This window comes from Pelophylax lessonae (assembly GCF_965119305.1).
Source record: "Pelophylax lessonae genome assembly, chromosome: 6".
NCBI lineage: Eukaryota > Metazoa > Chordata > Amphibia > Anura > Ranidae > Pelophylax > Pelophylax lessonae.
In genome coordinates, this window is record NC_138773.1 from 38,442,047 (window position 1) to 38,462,640 (window position 20,594).

At 38.4% G+C, this 20,594-nt stretch overlaps 1 protein-coding gene across 1 annotated transcript in view; it reads left to right on the top strand.

Annotated features, from left to right (window-relative positions):
* Nucleotides 1–20,594, top strand: part of LOC309558536 (uncharacterized protein) — a gene marked incomplete at both ends in the record, with an annotated part of 403,568 nt that overhangs the window by 82,256 nt on the left and 300,718 nt on the right. The window contains 5 exon segments of the mRNA XM_082261615.1: nt 5,479–5,856; nt 8,244–8,537; nt 12,175–12,546; nt 13,655–13,750; nt 15,901–16,263. Of these exon segments, the coding sequence (XP_082117741.1) occupies nt 5,479–5,856; nt 8,244–8,537; nt 12,175–12,546; nt 13,655–13,750; nt 15,901–16,263 (1,503 nt within the window).

Genomic DNA, 20,594 nt, shown 5'->3' on the forward strand with positions numbered 1-20,594 from the left:
AAAAAAAGATCGATTTTGTGCCTGGAACTCCGCTTTAAAGGGTCTAATTCCTAATAATTAATACCTGGACCCAAAATTAAGCAATCACCAGAGGGCAGTGTTGTATTACTATTAGATTCGGGATATAGAATATAATTACATTATTTTCCTACAGCTAACCCTTTGACCTTAGGCTGGTGATGAGCTCTAAATTCCCAAAACTCTGTCAAATGGTTCAGACTTTGTGGAGAGAGTAGAGTATTTATGGTAACCATAAAAGCTTACAGGACCTTACATAAACATACTTTAAAATTAAGTAATTAGTTCAACTTAAGTAAAATTAGTACTTAGCAATGATATGAAACAAAATATAGTATGCAAAGCATTCCTAAAAATGTGTGTATATATATATATATACATATATATATATATATATATATATATATATATATATATATATATATATATATATATATATATATATATATGTTATACATGTATGATAATATTGTAGCTAATATTTTCTCACACATAGTTCTAATGTTTCTTTAAAACTTATTTTAAATGAGCCCTAACAGCATATACTGAACTATTGTTCATTGTTACACACAGATAAGATTATAACACTAACATTCATTAGTATCTGGTATAGCGTCAGGCTGACTGACTCTTATCTAAAAAAAAATGTCAGAGAACTACTTATTTATGACTAAAGAAAACAGAATTTTCTGTTGAAACTATAAGACCCTCTGTAAAAGACATCTTTTTTTTAAAAAAAATCTAAACTTTCATTCACCCCCAACAAAATGGATGCCAAGCTGCTCAATATTTGTATATAGACCTGAATATACAGTGCCTTGCGAAAGTATTCGGCCCCCTTGAACTTTTCAACCTTTTGCCACATTTCAGGCTTCAAACATAAAGATATAAAACTGTAATTTTTTGTGAAGAATCAACAACAAGTGGGACACAATCATGAAGTGGAACAAAATTTATTGGATATTTGAAACTTTTTTAACAAATAAAAAACTGAAAATGTGGGCGTGCAAGCTTATTCAGCCCCCTTAAGTTAATACTTTGTAGCGCCACCTTTTGCTGCGGTTACAGCTGTAAGTCGCTTGGGGTATGTCTCTATCAGTTTTGCACATCGAGAGACTGAAATTTTTGCCCATTCCTCCTTGCAAAACAGCTCGAGCTCAGTGAAGTTGGGTGGAGAGCGTTTGTGAACAGCAGTTTTCAGTTCTTTCCACAGATTCTCGATTGGATTTAGGTCTGGACTTTGACTTGGCCATTCTAACACCTGGATATGTTTATTTGTGAACCATTCCATTGTAGATTTTGCTTTATGTTTTGGATCATTGTCTTGTTGGAAGACAAATCTCCGTCCCAGTCTCAGGTCTTTTGCAGACTCCATCAGGTTTTCTTCCAGAATGGTCCTGTATTTGGCTCCATCCATCTTCCCATCAATTTTAACCATCTTCCCTGTCCCTGCTGAAGAAAAGCAGGCCCAAACCATGATGCTGCCACCACCATGTTTGACAGTGGGGATGGTGTGTTCAGGGTGATGAGCTGTGTTGCTTTTACGCCAAACATAACGTTTTGCATTGTTGCCAAAAAGTTTTATTTTGGTTTCATCTGACCAGAGCACCTTCTTCCACATGTTTGGTGTGTCTCCCAGGTGGCTTGTGGCAAACTTTAAACGACACTTTTTATGGATATCTTTAAGAAATGGCTTTCTTCTTGCCACTCTTCCATAAAGGCCAGATTTGTGCAGTATACGACTGATTGTTGTTCTATGGACAGAGTCTCCCACCTCCGCTGTAGATCTCTGCAGTTCATCCAGAGTGATCATGGGCCTCTTGGCTGCATCTCTGATCAGTCTTCTCCTTGTACGAGCTGAAAGTTTAGAGGGACGGCCAGGTCTTCCTAGATTTGCAGTGGTCTGATACTCCTTCCATTTCAATATTATCGCTTGCACAGTGCTCCTTGGGATGTTTAAAGCTTGGGAAATCTTTTTGTATCCAAATCCGGCTTTAAACTTTTCCACAACAGTATTTTGGACCTGCCTGGTGTGTTCCTTGTTCTTCATGATGCTCTCTGCGCTTTAAACGTCCGGACCTCTGAGACTATCACAGTGCAGGTGCAATTATACGGAGACTTGATTACACACAGGTGGATTCTAGTTATCATCATTAGTCATGTAGGTCAACATTGGATCATTCAGAGTTCCTCACTGAACTTCTGGAGAGAGTTTGCTGCACTGAAAGTAAAGGGGCTGAATAATTTTGCACGCCCAATTTTTCAGTTTTTTATTTGTTAACAAAGTTTGAAATATCCAATAAATGTAATTCCACTTCATGATTGTGTCCCACTTGTTGTTGATTCTTCATAAAAAATTACAGTTTTATATCTTTATGTTTGAAACCTGAAATGTGGCAAAAGGTCGAAAAGTTCAAGGGGGCCGAATACTTTCGCAAGGCACTGTATATGGCCTTTATATCATTCCATTTTTCTTTCTCCTCAATAATCATAAGAATACCTTTTGTGCAAACCAATCAAAAATACCCTTATTGCGATTTTTTTATTTACCAAAAATATGTAGCAGAAAAAAAATTGGCCTAAAATGTTAAAAAATTTAGATTTTTAAAAAATTTTTGGGGAATGTTATGTAGCAGAATGTGAAGAATGTTGATTTTTTTTTCAGAATTGTCACTTTTTTTTTTTTTGTGTATAGCGCAAAAAAAATAAAATCGCACAGGTGATCAAATACCACCAAAAGAAAGCTCGATTTCTGGGAAAAAAAGAATGTAAATTTAGTTTGGGTACAGGGTCGCACGACCACGCAATTAACAGTTAAAGTTACGCAGTGCCAAGTTGAAAAAAGTGGCCTGGTCATTAATGGGGCAAATCCTTCCGGTCCTTCCGGAAGTAAAGTCACTCAAAAAAAACGAGAAAAAAAAGCCCTGTAAAGAGAAAGGCATAATGAGCTAGTATGCATCACATACTAGCTCATTATGAAGTACTTACCTTAAAACGAAGCCCCCGCCGTGCTGCCCCCTCACCGACAGGACAGCCGTCATGTCCAGCCGTCCTGCTTCCGGGTTCGCATCCTCCGGCCATCTGATTGGCCGGAGGCGCGATTAAATCACTCCCGCACGTGCGCGCGTGAGCCGCCGTTCACGGCATAGGACTCTGAAGGAACGGCACGGGTGGCCGTTCCTTCAGAGCGCATTCGCCGATGACGTCATCGGCAGTATGCACTCTAAATATCTCCTGAACGGTGCATGTTTAGGAGATATTTATAGCACCTATAGGTAAGCCTTAATATAGGCTTACCTATAGGTAAAAGTTTGTGAAGTGGGTTTACAACCTCTTTAAAGTAGTTAATGCTAAAAAAAATATAAGAAGAAAAGTAAGTAAAAATAAATAAAGTTTTTGTCTGTTGTATTCAGTGCTTTAAAAAAAAGTAGTTTTGCTGAAACAATAGTTGTTATAAATGGTATTCTATAATTTGTTCCATTTAAAATTACTCTAAAATAATATTTTTGCTATAAAGCTTGACAAAGTTATTTGCATGTTCTTATTTATGTGACACTGAAAAAAATAACAAAAAGATAAGTAATGATGGTTAAAAAAAAGGGAAAATAGGTAAAAATAAATACATAAATAAATAAAAGTCAGAACAAAAGTAAAAAATAGGATATGAAAAAAAAAAATAGGATATGAGAAAAAGTCAGCAGGAATGTAAAAGAGGGAAGGGAGAAGGCAAGGAAACAGTTAATTAATTTGATTAGGATCAATTAAGGTTCATAGGGGGTCAAATACATTTTATTGAAAAAAATTTATGTTATGTGCAGATTAAAGTCACTCGTTTGATTTACATATGAATAAGTTGGTAAATGCAAGGAAACAATACATCGCTACATTGTATTTACTCCCTGACTTTTTGCATTGTATTTACTCACAGATATTTTATACTTATGTTGCATTATGTTTTTCTTTTTTCTTTTTCATTGGAACTAGTATGTACCTGGAGTTTATGTACATGTACTTACATGCAATATTTTTCTTTATATGACATTCCTGTTTCACCATATATCATATAATGAAGTCCTATTTTTATTGCGACAATTTCATGTCATGTGTATTTGTAGATTCATGTTCTGTTCAGGTGACACTAATGCAAAACACCACCAAATTGGTTAATTGTACCAATTAGACAAGCTAATTTTCCTTTGGGTGGAGTCTTTGCTTAGGAATAAATATTTTGTCATTTTGGTTTACTGTATATTAGCTACGACTAAGGCTCTTTGCCGAAAAGCGTCAGCGCTATCTTTTTATTGTCACTCCGCTGTAGCCAAATAAAGTACACTTCAAGAGTTTTCAGTGTCGCCGGCTCTTTCTATGTTTGTATGCTGATTTAGTGTGCAAGAACACACTGAGCCACAGCGCCTGGGAGAGGATCTCATTATTGGACTGGGTTACTCCTGTGGAGAGCGCTGCCCTTATTTCTATCTTCCACCGTGTGACGCTGTATCCAAATAAAATGTCTTTTTTTTTCCCAATGGGGCTTTCTTTTGGTGGTATTTGATCACCTCTGCATTTTTTATTTGTTGTGCTATAAACAAAAAAAGTCTGACATTTTTTTTACTTTCTGCTTTAAAACAAATCCAATAAATAAAATTTGTAGAAAATTGAATTTCTTCATCAGTTTAGGGCAATGTATATTCTGCTACATATTTTTGGTAAAAAAAAAAATCCCAATAAGCATTCAGTATATTGATTGGTTTGCACAAAAGTTATAACGTCTACAAACTATGGGATATTTTCATGTACAGTATCCCACAAAAGTAAATATTTTATCATATCTTTTCATGTGACAACACTGAAGAAATGACACTTTGCTACAATGTAAAGTAGTGAGCGTACAGCTTGTATAACAGTGTAAATTTGCTGTCACCTCAAAATAACTCAACACACAGCCATTAATGTCTAAACCGCTGGCAACAAAAATGTTAGAAACCTTGCGCTCCTCCTCCTTCAGTTTGAGGATGCTCCACAGATGCTCAATAGGGTTTAGGTCTGGAGACAAGCTTGGCAAGTTCACCACCTTTACCCTCAGCTGCTTTAGCAAGGCAGTGGTCATCTTGGAGGTGTGTTTGGGGTCATTTTCATGTTGGAATTATGCCCTGTGGCCCTGTCTCCGAAGGGAGGGGATCATGCTCTGCTTCAGTATGTCACAATATAATAAAATATTTACAAAAATGTGAGGAGTCTACTCACTTTTATGAGATACTGTGTATGTGTGTGTGTGTGTATAATTTTTTTTTTATTCATGTATGTAAACCCTAACTAGGTACTTCTCGTATATTTTCCCTCAGCTACTCAATCTAAAACTAACAATACTTGACTGTACATATACTTGTGAACATATATAATTACATTAATGTGGTATTCTTAATTACAATTAACTTTTACATTTTTTCATTACTGCAGCAGACATGCCAACCTTCAGTATCAACAACATATACGGTCCCCAGACATGGTACAATGGGGAAAAAGTCACTTTGTACTGTGGTGCCTCATACTGTGCGGAGAACACCCAGGCCATATGGAGCGTAAAAGAAGCAGGTGGAACTCTTTATAATATATTAGAACTCCCATCGGGGGAAGAAGCAAAAGGTGGTCTTCAGCATTCTGGATATGTGGCTCACAGAGAGAAAACTGAAAAATCTGATAAAGAAGGTCTACTAGATTTCACCTCCTCTCTGACTTTCACACCTTCCATCACTAAACACCAAAATGTCACCATAGCTTGTAAGATAAAGGATTCTGATAAATTCAAGGAAAAGACCTTTTATTGCAAAAATATTTTTGGTGAGATTTGCCACTTTTTATTGTTTATTTTATTCCTACTTATTTTTATGCTAAATTGTGTAAGTCTGGGGGTAAGCACATTACTGTAGACCTAGCTTGCAGCTTGGTATCGTCCCTGAGTGTTTCCTCTTGGTTTTCATATATGTTTGGATGTGAGAGGTTGAGGCAAGCACTGGTAGTCAAGCTTATCTCAGGGGAACCAAAGTTCCATGGAACCCTAGGGTTCCTCCAGAGGTTGCTAGTGTTGCTCAAAGTTCCTTGAGCAATGGGCAGTTTTTGTCTCCTAGATAAGTAACCACTTATACCAATTAATTTTTTAGCCATATGTAAGGGGAATTCTTCCCACTTATCAGCTGCTGCTGCGTTCAAGATGGAAAAGCGGGAAGGGGGATGGTTAAATTGTCATATTTACCGGCCCCTTCCTTTTGTGAATCAACACAGTGAGTGATGATCGGTACTCATCACTCACTGTATTCATTCAAAACTGAAGCTTAATAAACTGTGTTTACGCTTCAGTTTGTGAATGAACAGGAGCCTCTGTACAGAGCTTTCTGTTCATTTACTGCCCAGGGCAGCTAAGGCTGCAAAGAGAGGGATTGTGGAATCTGTGTACTCAGTCCCTTTCACTGTCTCAAAAGTGAGACATCAGGGGTATATTTAGATTCCTGGTATTTCACCAAAGTCCCCCAACCGCATTGTTATTGTGATAAATTAAAAATAATTACAAAATTGTAAAAAAAATAAAAATTTTGTAAACCAATAAATAAAAGGTCTCATTCACACAGGTTCTCTGGCAAATGTATAACCCCACTGCCTCATTACACACTGCCATTGAGTGGCAGCTAAGCTCAACTCAAATTTTTAATGCTGTGTGCCGTCCGTCACGCTGTGCCCCATCGTGTGGCCGGTGAACGGTTGGGGACAGTGAAATACACCTTCGCCTGGGCAGACAAAAACTCTTGCAGTGGCCTTGGTTATAGTATTTATTAGCAAGGCTTCCCTTAGACTAAAAAGTTATTTCAATGGTTCCTCCAGGATAAAACATTTTAGGAAGACATAGTCCATCTTGGGAGCAAGCAAGAGAGGGTGGCTACATTCCTAAATAGAGTGGGATCATAGAGAATGAACATAGCCGAAAAAAGGAATTTGGAGATTTAGAGGAGGTTGAGAGCAAAAGAAGAGACTTTTTTGAGTTAAAGTACTAATAAAACTAAAAGGCAAAAATCTTTTTTTTTTTTACTTTGGATAGATTGGAGAGAGGGTAGAATCCCTGTCAGGTTTTTATTGTGGTCTGTGTCCCCATTAGGGAGATTCACCCTTTCTGTTTGTTGGATTGTCTCAAGTGTTGGATTGCCATCAGAATAGGAATAGAGAAAAAGTTTCCAATGGAGACACTAGTTTTGGTGACATCCAGGGATTTATTTTGTTTGGGGGGCTTTCCTCTAACTTCCTGTTTTAAAGTGTAAGTCCAGACAAAACCTAACTAACGCTAAACCTGCTCTCTGTCACATTCTAACCCTAATCTATCTAACCCTGTAAAGCAAAAATTGTTGTACCTACCTATTCTGCAGCTGATCCGGTCCGGTCCGGTCTCCAGCTGCGGAAGCTCTGTGCAGGAGAGGACCGACAACGGTTTTGAAATGTCTGGGAAGTGACGTCACCAATAGACTTACTATGGGGCTTCCGTTGTCAGCTGCTTCTTCTGCACCCGCCTCTACACTGAAGCTGCTGCTGGCAGCTGATCCTGGGACTGGACAGATAGGGTAAAAAATAGGTAAGTATAGCCATTTTTGCTTTACAGGGTTAGATAGATTAGGTTTAGAATGAGGGTAGGTTTAGCGTTAGTTAGGTTTTGCCTGAACTTCTACTTTAACTATGTGGCAGGAAGTGATGGGAAATCTCCCCAATGGCACACAGATAGCAAAAAAACTGACAAGGGTTATAACCCTTTTGTACTCTATAATTACTCAATATGAAAAAAAGTTTCTGGTTCCAAAACCCTAGGTAGCAAGAGCAAAACATACATTTTAAAGTTTTTTTTATTTTTTTTTAAGCCTGTTTTCCTTTAACTACAATAAAAGGTTTTTTATATAATTTTAATGTATGGACATACGGTAGGTCAATGACAGATTTTAAAGGGGATGACCCAAACAGAGCACATAACTATTTCTGAAAATTAGTATACTGCACAGTCAAGGGAGGTCTGTTTTTTTTTTTAAGTCCACGCATTTAAGTCCATGCAGTACTAAAGCTTGCTGACCCTACATCAAAAAAACAAAGTATAGTGGTATCTTCCCATATTTATCAGGTTTTAGAAGGACATTTACTAGAGAAAAGGGGTTATATTGCATTGTGATTGGAATCCTTTCTTGTTCTTTTTCTTCCAGCAAAGCCCAAAGTGTCCGGTCCTATAAAGCTGTCTTTGACTGATTCTGAAGAGGTGTTGTGCTTGCTGAATATAGAAAATTTTTACCCTGGTAATATCCAGATCAAATGGAATGACAAGGAGACTTCAGATCCTGGCAAAATATTTCAAAACAAAGACAGCACATACACAATTAACAGTAAATTAAAAGTTCCTGGGATCTTCTTCAGTGATCAAAACTCTGCAGTGAAGGTGTCCTGGAAACATGACTCCATGGAGGACTGGGAGAGCAGAGAGCTGTCTGTGCTGGATAAAGGTACCAAGATTGATCAGATCCAGAATTTACTAAATGGAAATTAACCGGGATTGTGTGGTGAATAATTATACAATCATATGAGTAGCTTTAAGATTATTCAGTCATTGACCTTGCTAAGGTAAAACCATTAGGGCTAACTGACATATCAGTTAGTGTACCTTAAGTTAGCAGGAACTGCTGTTCTTTGCCATTGCAGGTAATGGGACAGTTCAGATACCGGCAGTTACATTTAAAGTGCTGTGTTGGGAAGCATTCATGTTCAAGCAGTAGAGGGGTCCTGCATGGCACGGAAATGTTGTACCCTACCGCTGTGACATACAGTGAGGATCAAAAGTTTGGGCACCCCAGGTAAAAATTTGTATTAATGTGCATAAAGAAGCCAAGGAAAGATGGAAAAATCTCCAAAAGGCATCAAATTACAGAATAGACATTCTTATAATATGTCAACAAAAGTTAGATTTTATTTCCATCATTTACACTTTCAAAATAACAGAAAACAAAAAAATGGTGTCTGCAAAAGTTTGGGCACCCTGCAGAGTTAAAATCTTGTACTGCCCCCTTTTGCAAGTATCACAGCTTGTAAACGCTTTTTGTAGCCAGCCAAGAGTCTTTCAATTCTTGTTTGAGGTATCTTTGCCCATTCTTCCTTACAAAAGTCTTCCAGTTCTTTGAGATTTCTGGGCTGTCTGTCACGCACTGCTCTTTTAAGGTCTATCCATAGATTTTCAATTATGTTGAGGTCAGGAGATTGTGAAGGCCATGGCAAAACCTTCAGTTTACGCCTCTTGGTATAATCCCCCATGGATTTCGAGTTGTGTTTAGGATCATTATCCATTTGTAGAAGCCATCCTCTCTTTAACTTCAGCTTTTTCACAGATGGCTCAAGTTACCATCCAAAATTTGCTGAAATTTTATTGAATCCATTTTTCCTTCTACTCATGAGATGTTCCCTGTGCCACTGGCTGCAATACAACCCCAAAGCATGATTGATCCACCCCCATGCTTAACAGTTGGACAGAGGTTCTTTTCATTAAATTCTGTGCCCCTTCTTCTCCAAACGTACCTACCTTTGCTCATTCCTGCCAAAAAGTTAAATTTTAACCTCATCGGTCCACAGAACTTGTTTCCAAAATGCATCAGGCTTGTCTATATGTTCAATTGTATATATAGCTGCGCTGAGTATTGTCAAGTTCCAACCATGTAAATAAATAACATCAAATAGCAGCTACACTAGTCTTATACTGATAATATGTAAGCAAAATAGATAAAAGTATGTGGCGCTTAATCAAGATTTAAAAATTCCATAGACAATCCATACAGGAAAAAATATCCAGAGATCCCCGTGGAAGAGTGTAACCACACAGCAACCAACACTGAATAGGAGGGTGAAGCAGATCCGCCACCAAGTAAAGTGCCAAAACACGCTTACCAGACGGATGTGATAGACAAGCAGTCAGGCTATAGCCATGGCAAACTGTATGTCACAATCAAAGGGTCGCCATCCCAATCCACTTCTCAGATGAAGGTCTCATAGATAAAGGTCAGATATCACATCGGAAACCGCTCATAAAAGAAAAATAATACCCCTCATTGTGTAGTATGTAAGCTTCAATCATTTATTAGAATATTGGAAAACAACTCACATTATAGCAGGGGGTTATGAGCATACAAACGCCGATCAGCGTGGTTCCAGATCTAACTGATCCGGATCTAAATGATTGAAGCTTACATACTACACCATGAGGGGTATTATTTTTATTTTATGAGCGGTTTCCGATGTGATAACTGACCTTTATCTATGAGACCTTCATCTGAGAAGTGGATTGGGATGGCGACCCTGTGATTGTGACATACAGTTTGCCATGGCTATAGCCTGAATGCTTGTCTATCATATCCGTCTGGTAAGCGTGTTTTGGCACTTTACTTGGTGTCGGATCTGCCTTCCATTTGGTAACTTGGAACCCGCACTAGTTCAGAGACTGCATGGTCACTGAAAGTGCGAATTTCACACTAACAATCAAGAAGCACTCTGATTGGTTCCTGATAATGTGATCATTATGATAGCCAATCACAGTGATCACATGGATTTGTTTACAATACAAACCTGCCAACTCAGCTGTCACCGTGCAGAGAAAGGCACACTGACAGCAACAGCCTGCAAAACCGTATCATATATTCACTTTCCTTGTATTTCACTTATTTCTAGCCTAATCCTATTAGTCTGAATGACACTGAGGAGAATATCCAATTGCCTGTTGGGGGATTAAGAAGGATTATTTTCCCCCTGCTGTACCAAATTGGATCATGCTTTATTGGAGTTTTTGTTTGCCTTCCTCTGGATAAACTGTGGGTATAGGATTGTATATATGGAGGTTTTCTACTTTGAAGATCCCCACACATTCACTTCCTTGAATTCTGTGACATGTAGTCACCATGCCCTGCGAATAGGCACTACTGTGTCACACATTTCACAGAGCCTGCCTTGTGAACTACAAAGTATTAGGGGGAGGGGTTTTAGGAGGCGGAGTCAGTACAGGGATCACTGCTTGCAGGCAGCAGGGTACCATGGGATATGTAGACTTTACAAATGGAGGAGAGGCTGAAAAGCATGCAGGGAATCCAGGAAGTTGTGGTAAGAGATAGCCAGCAGACAGGCAGTCACCACACTCCAACCTCCACAGCATTATTTTTAAAACATTAAACATTTACTGACAGAGCATATTTTTTCCTGACAATCTGAAAAATACCAGAACTCACATAAAAAACTATGAGACAATTGATATTTAAACAGTATACACACAATATGGAAACATTGATAATACCAGTAACAAGTAATTTGCCTGGTTTATATTTAAAAAGTCAACCAAGCATGAAAAATGATCAACCCCTTGTATTTACAGAAAAGAGAGGAGGAGATTAGTTCCCCAACTTAAAAGTCTCCATGGAATAGGGGGACGTAGGACGTTCTAGGTCCCAGAAAGTCCTATGTCCCCCTTTTCCTTGGAGACTTTTAAGTTGGGGAACTAATCTCCTCCTCTCTTTTCTGTATAATACCTCTGGATGTTGGTACCAGTGCCTGGTTTCTACTTATTGGCTCTTCCAATTCCCTTGTATTTACAGACAGTTCTAAAAATCCCAGATTTTTTAGAAACTGTCCATACATTTACTGACGGTTAGTAACCCTGTCACAACATGAAGGGAGACTTTTCAAGTCATCTTATATTGGATTGTCAAATATAAATATTGTTTGTATTATTAAAATGCTGATGTTATAAAATGAAAGTGACCATGTGGAACTCCTTTTAAAGTGATGTACAAATTGTTACACAATAATTAAAAAAATTATATATAATAAGCTGTTACAATGTAAATGTTCAAATATTTTTCTACATTTTAAGGCTTTTAATAATAAAAAAGAAAACAAGCTGCCTCTAGGTTCCTTGTAATGCTTATCATAAGTTTAAAAACCAAGGCATATGGTGACATGATTGCTGCTAAAATATACACAGAGTTAAAAAATGAGAGAAGCAATATTACAGTGCCAGCAATTCACTGATCAATTCTACCTGCTGGTTCCACCATTTGTTTGTCTGATAATGAAATTGGTAATTATATTTTTTCTTTCTGTTGCACACAGAGTTTCCCTGGAAGCCAGAGGTACGGGATATTCCAGTTCCCAATCTTTTCAATGGAAATACAGCAACGCTGAAGTGTGAGGTGTCCAATGTATTTCCCAAAGCCCTGAAGGTGAAATGGCTGAGGAAGGAGAAGGAGAGTGAACAACTATTCCCTCTGTCCCAGAATGATGGATACAATATCTCAGAACTTATACCACAGAGGCAGAAGGATAACACATTCACATACAAAGCATGTTTAAAATTTAAGCCATCCATCGCAGATGAGGGGGAAGAGTTTATCTGCAGGGTGAAGCATCCATCTTTGAAGGAACCAGTGGAGAAGAGCACAGGACCTCTTACTATAAAAGGTGCCTCAAAACTGCCAGAAATGTGTAACTGTTCTGCATATGAAGGTGGACCATGGGTAGCTAAGGCTTTTGTTGGCGCCAGACCTGCCAGCCATAGATAGTTCAAAATCTCCACTGGTGCAGCAGGGACCGGCTTAGATTCGAACCGCATCCTATAGGGCAGGCTGAATGTACCCAAGTTGATCGATCAACTTGGGTACAACGAGTCTGTCGGATTTTCATGCGATTAATGCTAGCGCCGGCCTTTGATGCACCTACCAATAAACTCTGGATGCCAGAGAATGTCATGAAACAATGGAAGGAGGACCAGACCAAATGATGAGTTCAAATTAACCACTTCAGCCCCGGAAGGATTTGCCCCCTTAATGACCAGGCCATTTTTTTGCGATTTGGGACTGTTATTTTAAATAGAATTGATGTCTCTTTCCCCCCACAAATAGAGCTTTCTTTTGGTGGTATTTGATCACCATGCGATTTTTATTTTATGCACTATAAACAAAAAAAGAGAGACATTTCTGAAAAAAAAAAAAAAACAATATTGTTCACATTCTGCTATATAACATTTATAACACTAAATGTGGCGCTAAACCCTAAAACATAATTCATATATGGGGAAGCAGTCCATGCAGATGTATCTTCACTTTTAAAGAGGCAAATCCAGAGTAGAACCACCACCAGAAGAGCACTCAAAACACCACCACTCCTTACCAGATGTCGTTGATCCCCACAACAGAGATCAATTGCACGTATAAAAAGGATCAGAGATTTCCCACTCAAGTATCCAGTTCACAGGCTCAGAGATAGTGTGTGTTGATAGGAAAAAAGAAAGAACATCACATAGCGCAGACTGCTTCAAGAAAGTTTATTCCCACTAAATAGGCCACTTACAGAGTCCAGAAGTTTTCCTCGCTTTCATAACAAGAATCTCCCCACTGGTTCTTAGGCATTCCTGTTGTCAGGCACTCGGTCTATGGCCACTCTGTCTCCTCCTAGCTGCGGCACGCGTCGCCTAGCACGCCACCCGACGCACGTTTCGATATGACAGCTTTTTCCTTGTTATGTTATCTGTGTATGGTATGTAATGTCAAACTGTAATTTTATTTATAAGGTGTTTATGTGATTTTTTGGACAGATATAGTCATACCTCCATCTGAAAAGCAAGATTCCCCTCCACACAGAGCACGAGATGTCTCCATGACTGACTCACCTGTTATACTTCCACCTACAGGTAAGTGTTGTCACTGCCATTACCCATTCATCAGCCACTTCAATACAGCATCTGTAAATGGATGAGTTATAAGAATCCAGAGGAAAAAAAATATCTACGCATGTTAAAGTGTTACTAAACCCAGGAGCTTGCACTCACTATATCTGATCTCCCACAGTACACAACATGGAAATGCAATTATTTTAGCAATTATAAACTGCTAAATACCTTTTCTCATCAGCAGTTTATAGCAGTCTTGTGACTTCTATCAGTGTCTGGCTGAGCACTGCTTAAAGCTTGTAGAAGGATTTTACATTCTCCTCTGACTGTCCTATGATGCTGCATGACCTCTGACTTTCTGTCTGGACAGTGCTGATTGGCCCTGCAATCTCCCAAAAAAAAAAAGGGGAGGATCAGAGAAGACCGGATCAAACAGCCATTTTACACAATGGCAGAGTAAAGATGTTGTAAAGTCAGAAGGTTTTTTATCTTAATGCATTCTATGCATTAGGAAAAAAAAAATATTCTGGGTGTAGCATCCTCATTAGCACCCCCTAATACCTGAACCCGATCTCTGTCCAGCGATGTCCACAAGTCCCTTGGTCGCCCGGGACTCTCCCTCTCGATTGGCTGAGACACAGCCGCGGTGCCATTGGCTCCCAAAGCTGTCAAAGTCAATCAGCCAATTGGGAGAGAGAGGGGGCGGGGGCGAATGGCAGCTCCGTGTCTGAATGGACAGACAGTGTTGCAGCTCAGCTTGGGTGCCTCTATAGCAAGCTGCTTGCTGTGGGGGCACTCGATAGGAGGGAGGAGCCAGGAGCTGCAAAGAGGGACCCGAGAAGAGGGGGATCCGGGCTGCTCTGTGCACAACCAACTGCACAGAGGAGGTAAGTATGACATGTTTGTTATTTTAAAAAACAAAAGAAAAATTAGACTTTTCAATCACTTTAACTACTTAGGTTCCGCAGTGATTATAACAAGAATGCTTTACTCCATATACAGACTGATTTTACTACTGTGGGTTTAGTAACACTTTAAATGGGATTTTTAAATATAGCATATAACATATACCAGGTATATTATATACATATGAAATTATAAAAAATGAAATGATAAATCCATTCCACCAGTTACTGAGATTAAATAAAAAGTGAAGTCCATTGCTGGATCTGCTAGGGGAATGGCACTGGTAACAACTGGTCTAAGGGCTATTATCAGTACACTAAATGTAGATGGAAGCCCAGCCCCTGTCAGGAAGTTCACGCACCAAGTCAGAGGAAGTCAGAGGAAGTCACGCACCAAAAGCAAACACTGGTTTTATTTTAACATTAAAATGTATACTTGGAGTGATCCGAGTTTTGACTACATTATTTTGTTGAACTTTCCAAAATCATGGCAATTAGTATGGAGTTGACCTCCCTGTACAGCTTTAACAGCCTGCACTCCTCTGGGATCAAGATTTTGGAGTGTATCTAGGGAAATCATTGGCCATTCAGCTAAAAAAACATGTGTGAAGTCAGGTACTGATGTTGAATTGGAAGATATGATTAGTAATCGGCATTCCAATTCATCCCAAAGGTGTTCAGTAGGGTTGAAGTCAGTTTTGTGCAGGACACTCAAGTTCCTCCACACCAATCTCACCAATCCATGTCATTACAGAGCTGGCTTTGTACACAGGTGCACAGTCATGCTGGAAAAGAAAAGGGTCTTCACCAAACTGTTACCACAAGATTGCAAGTTCACCATTGTTAAAAATACCTTTTTATGCTCTATTATTACCAAAACTCTTCACTGGAAATATCTAAAATCAATAATTTTGTCCTTATAGTGTATGTACAGTTACTGGTTGTTTTCCCACACTTCCCCAGATGTTCCTGTTCTGTGTGTATAATCTAGTAATTATTTTGGGTATATTTCTTGCTCAATGTCTACCATGGTAACAGGTGGAGCAATCAAATAATTTATATTTGTTAATTTCGATTTTCTTGTTGTTTTCTTTTATCATTTCTTTATTTCTTGGAAAAAAAAGACATATGGATTCATATTATGAGATACAAAGCAGCTTTGCTAATAAAATGTATAGTCTTATTGTAGATTTTTGTAGTCTAAGTTATGTGTCAAGTTCCTGCAGATGATTGGCATTGAGTTTTGGTATTTATGTCTTCATTTAGTGGATCAGCTGAGATTCATTGTTGGGAAGATTCAGGGACCTCGTCGGTGGATTCATGGGGAGAAGGTTGCTCTGTATATTTCAGTGTCTTATTGCTCTGAGGACACCCATGTGATGTGGATGATGGAAAAGACAGATGGAAGAGTAGAGGAAATATCCAACAATGGAGGGGATACCCTGACAGACTCTGGTTATACAATATCTAAGGAGACAGAAAAGTCTGATAAAGAAGGACTGTTCAATATATCATCAACACTGACATTTGTAATATCTGTGTCCAGACACGCTCAAGTCACTTTTGCCTGCAAAATCACCTCTGATGGACAAACCAAGACCATGAAATTCCAGCCTGAGTCTATGTATGGTGAGATAATTCCTCATTTTAATATACCTGCAACTGTTTGTGTGATACATGCTGAATGAGTTGTATAGTTAGAAAACAACAAATACTACTTGTTTTATAGCAGTCTTAAAGAGGTTGTAAACCCATTAACATTTTTTTTTTTGCAACCTGAAAGAGAAACACATAATGAGCTAGTATGCATCGCATACTAGCTCATTATGAAATACTTACCTTAGAACGAGCCCCCGCTGTGCCGCCCGTATACCTGTATGACGGGTGACATGTTCAGACACCAAACTTCCGGGATCGCGGCATCCGGCCATCCGATTGGCCGGAGCCGCGGTGACTTCACTCCCGCGCACGCGCGCGGGAGCCGACGGTCACGGCACGGGGCTCTGAAGGAACGACACCAGCGGCCGTTCCTTCAGAGCGCATGCACCAGTGATGTCACTGGCTGCATGTAAGGTAAATATCTACTAAACAGTACATATTTAGGAGATATTTCCAGTACCTATAGGTAAGCCTTATCATAGGCTTACCTATAGGTAAAAGTTGCAGAGGAGGGTTTACTTCCTCTTTAAGCCAGAATTTTCCAACTAAGAAAATATTTATTACATAGGGTAAATTAATGAATGGACAAAAGGTTTGATGCAATAAAGACTGATAGGTGGAGTAGTTCCAGACAATATATTTTTGGCATGAATGGCTTCCTTATTTTCCCTTGAATCATCAATATGATGCAATTATTTTACTTGAAAGATGGGCAATACATCAAATATTGAGTTGATCCTGTGTTTTTTATATTATGAACACGTAGAATGTTATTTTTTTTTGATTTTACTATTCTAAGTAAGGTATATTTCCATGCTTGGGATAATATCCCCATAGTAAGGGGACAGCAAGCTTCCAGCCTCAAGTCATAGATAACAGCCTTCATACTCTTTGGTAGAATTTAAGACTTAGGAAACACAGAGCAGGGGACTCCTAAGATTCTTGGTGACCTTCGTGACTACAAAAGCATATTAAGTAATACTGTGAAAAGAGAGAGGAAAAACCTGCGCTAAAAAATCTATGTTTAAACTAATAAATGGCTGCCACTGTTTATCACAACATGAAAAAATATACTGAATTTACAACCACAGCGCAAACCCAAATAAAACGATCAAGCCTGATTATAATACTTACAAATGCACCAAATGTGCCAAAGACTAAAGTGCGTAAGCACATATGGTAAATCCACCTTACATAAATTACATATAATACAAAAAATCTTATACATCCAATAAGCAAATAATAGTCCAAACCTAATAGGACAAGCAATTACCCAGTGAGAAATGCTCAATTGAATGAGGAACAGAAGTGCTTGCATGCTCAGAAATAGGTTAATAAAGTGACAAGCATGTAACCAGTGAAGATCCCTTGATTTTCCTCAAAATAAGAGTGCTTCCATGCCAAAGTGCTGAAATTGTTCAATATTTCATGCAGTGTTGAGTGTTCCACTCCCCAGCTTCAAACACACTTACCAGATAACGTGGACCCCTTAGCCTTATAGCAAGTGGGTCTAGCAGGCTGTTACTGGAAAGTCAAACCAGGTGCAATTCCTATGCGTCTTTATCAGAGCTGTGGCTCATAGAAGGAAAGAGAAGGATCAAAAAATAGTGTAATACGTTCCTTTGAGTTTGAACAATTAAAAAAAACAATATTGTAGTCATCATTGCCCCATAATATAAACATCAGCGAGGGCAGATATAACGTGCTAGTAGTTCCAAAAATGCCGGCACTGGGACTTGCACTCAGCGTGAATTACAACATGCATCCCACGGGTAACCAGAAGTAACGAACTGAGAAACCGGAAACCACCTTGACGCGTTTCGCCCCTCCCACAGGGCATTCTCAAAGACAGAAGTCTCTGGTCACTCAGCGGATGTAAATTGCCGTGTGTGGATATACATCCGCTCAAATTACTTCCTGTTCCCTTCCTGTTGGGTGTACTCGGCTTCAAGAACACCCACAGTACTAACTTCCTGTATATACAGGCCATTGGTATAGGACCAGAATACATCACTATGAACTATGTAATATCAGCCTTGCCCAAACACATCAATATTCATTAATATATCATTACATACAAGTTAAATAAATTATGTATCTAAATACTAAGAAAAAAATGTTTTTTAAAAATGACATATAAATACAAGTATACGCACATAAAAATGCATGTATATATTATCATCCTTCACTTTTTAGCAACTATGGGGACATGTGAAGATAAGTGAAATATATATGTAAAAAATGTATTCAAATTATTTTTGTGTGTATGTTCAAACAAGAAGTAAAATGTAAATTAAAATAAAAATGAAAATAAAAGTGAAAATAAATATAAACGAAATATAAACTGAAAATGAAAATAAAAAAAAATATGAAATAAATATAAATATAACCACAAAAACAAAACAAAAAACAAACAAAAACAAAAACCAGAAATAAAAATGACAAAACAAAATTGGAATATAAATGAAAATAAAAATGAGAATCACAATAAAAATTAAAGAAAATAAAATAAAAATAGAAATGAAGATGAAAATATAAATAAATATGAATATATGGCTGAATGTGAAAAAAAGTTAATAAAAGTAAAAATAATAATAAAAAAAAAAGGAAAGTAAAATAAAAATAACAAATAAAACAAAAATAGAAATAAAAATGAAAATAAAGATAAAATTAAAAATGAAAAATAAATATAAAAGAATAAAAAAACAATAAATATAAATAAAAATAATAAAATAAATAATAATAAAAATGAAAATGGGAACTAAATAAAAATTGAAATAAATAAAAAATGAAAATAGAATAGAAAATCTATAAGAATGATGCATACAGTGCCTTGCGAAAGTATTCGGCCCCCTTGAACTTTGCAACCTTTTGCCACATTTCAGGCTTCAAACATAAAGATATAAAACTGTAATTTTTTGTGAAAAATCAACAACAAGTGGGTCACAATCATGAAGTGGAATGAAATTTATTGGATATTTCAAACTTTGTTAACAAATAAAAAACTGAAAAATTGGGCGTGCAAAATTATTCAGCCCCTTTACTTTCAGTGCAGCAAACTCTCTCCAGAAGTTCAGTGAGGATCTCTGAATAATCCAATGTTGACCTAAATGACTAATGATGATAAATAGAATCCACCTGTGTGTAATCAAGTCTCCGTATAAATGCACCTGCACTGTGATAGTCTCAGAGGTCCGTTTAAAGCGCAGAGTGCATCATGAAGAACAAGGAACACACCAGGCAGGTCCGAGATACTGTTGTGGAGAAGTTTAAAGCTGGATTTGGATACAAAAAGATTTCCCAAGCTTTAAACATCCCAAGGAGCACTGTGCAAGCGATAATATTGAAATGGAAGGAGTATCAGACTGCAAATCTACGAATACCTGGCCGTCCCTCTAAACTTTCAGCTCATACAAGGAGAAGACTGATCAGAGATGCAGCCAAGAGGCCCATGATCACTCTGGATGAACTGCAGAGAGCTACAGCTGAGGTGGGAGACTCTGTCCATAGGACAACTGTTATGAGGCAGGTGGAAGCCTGTCATGCAGAGAAGGCTTACCGTTGCCAGTGGGCGGAGCTTGGTTGGAAACCCGAGGTGAGTAGCACAGGCTAACTTTAGGTGTGGGGTCTAAGCATCCACCGGTCTTCACCAGAGCCTCTGATGGTGAGGATGGATTTGGCTGAAGGTGGATACCAGGTCGCGGTTCCCAGGGTCGCCCCACCAGGGGGTAACCGGTCAAGGTCCGAAGATGGATGAGCCGACAAGGAGAATCCAGAAGAGTAGTCAAAACGAGCCGGGATCAGGACAGGCAGCAAACAAGCGAAGTCAGGGACGAGCCAAAGGTCAACAGGTATTAGACAGGAAATCAACAGGAAGCAGGTTCAGAACACAGGAGAGTTGAAGACAACACAGCAAAGTGCAGTGCTGCTGAGCTGTTTAAATAAGGCAGCCTGTTTGCCAATTATTGCAATTAGTCTGCTCTAGGTTAACCCTTTAGGTTGCAGACTCATGACAGCACATCAGTGTGCTCACGAAGCGTTCCTAACAACAACAATCAGTCGTATTCTACACAAATCTGGCCTTTATGGAAGAGTGACAAGAAGAAAGCCATTTCCTAAAGATATCCATAAAAAGTGTCGTTTAAAGTTTGCCACAAGCCACCTGGGAGACACCAAACATGTGGAAGAAGGTGCTCTGGTCAGATGAAACCAAAATCAAACTTTTTGGCAACAATGCAAAACCTTATGTTTGGCGTAAAAGCAACACAGCTCATCACCCTGAACACACCATCCCCACTGTC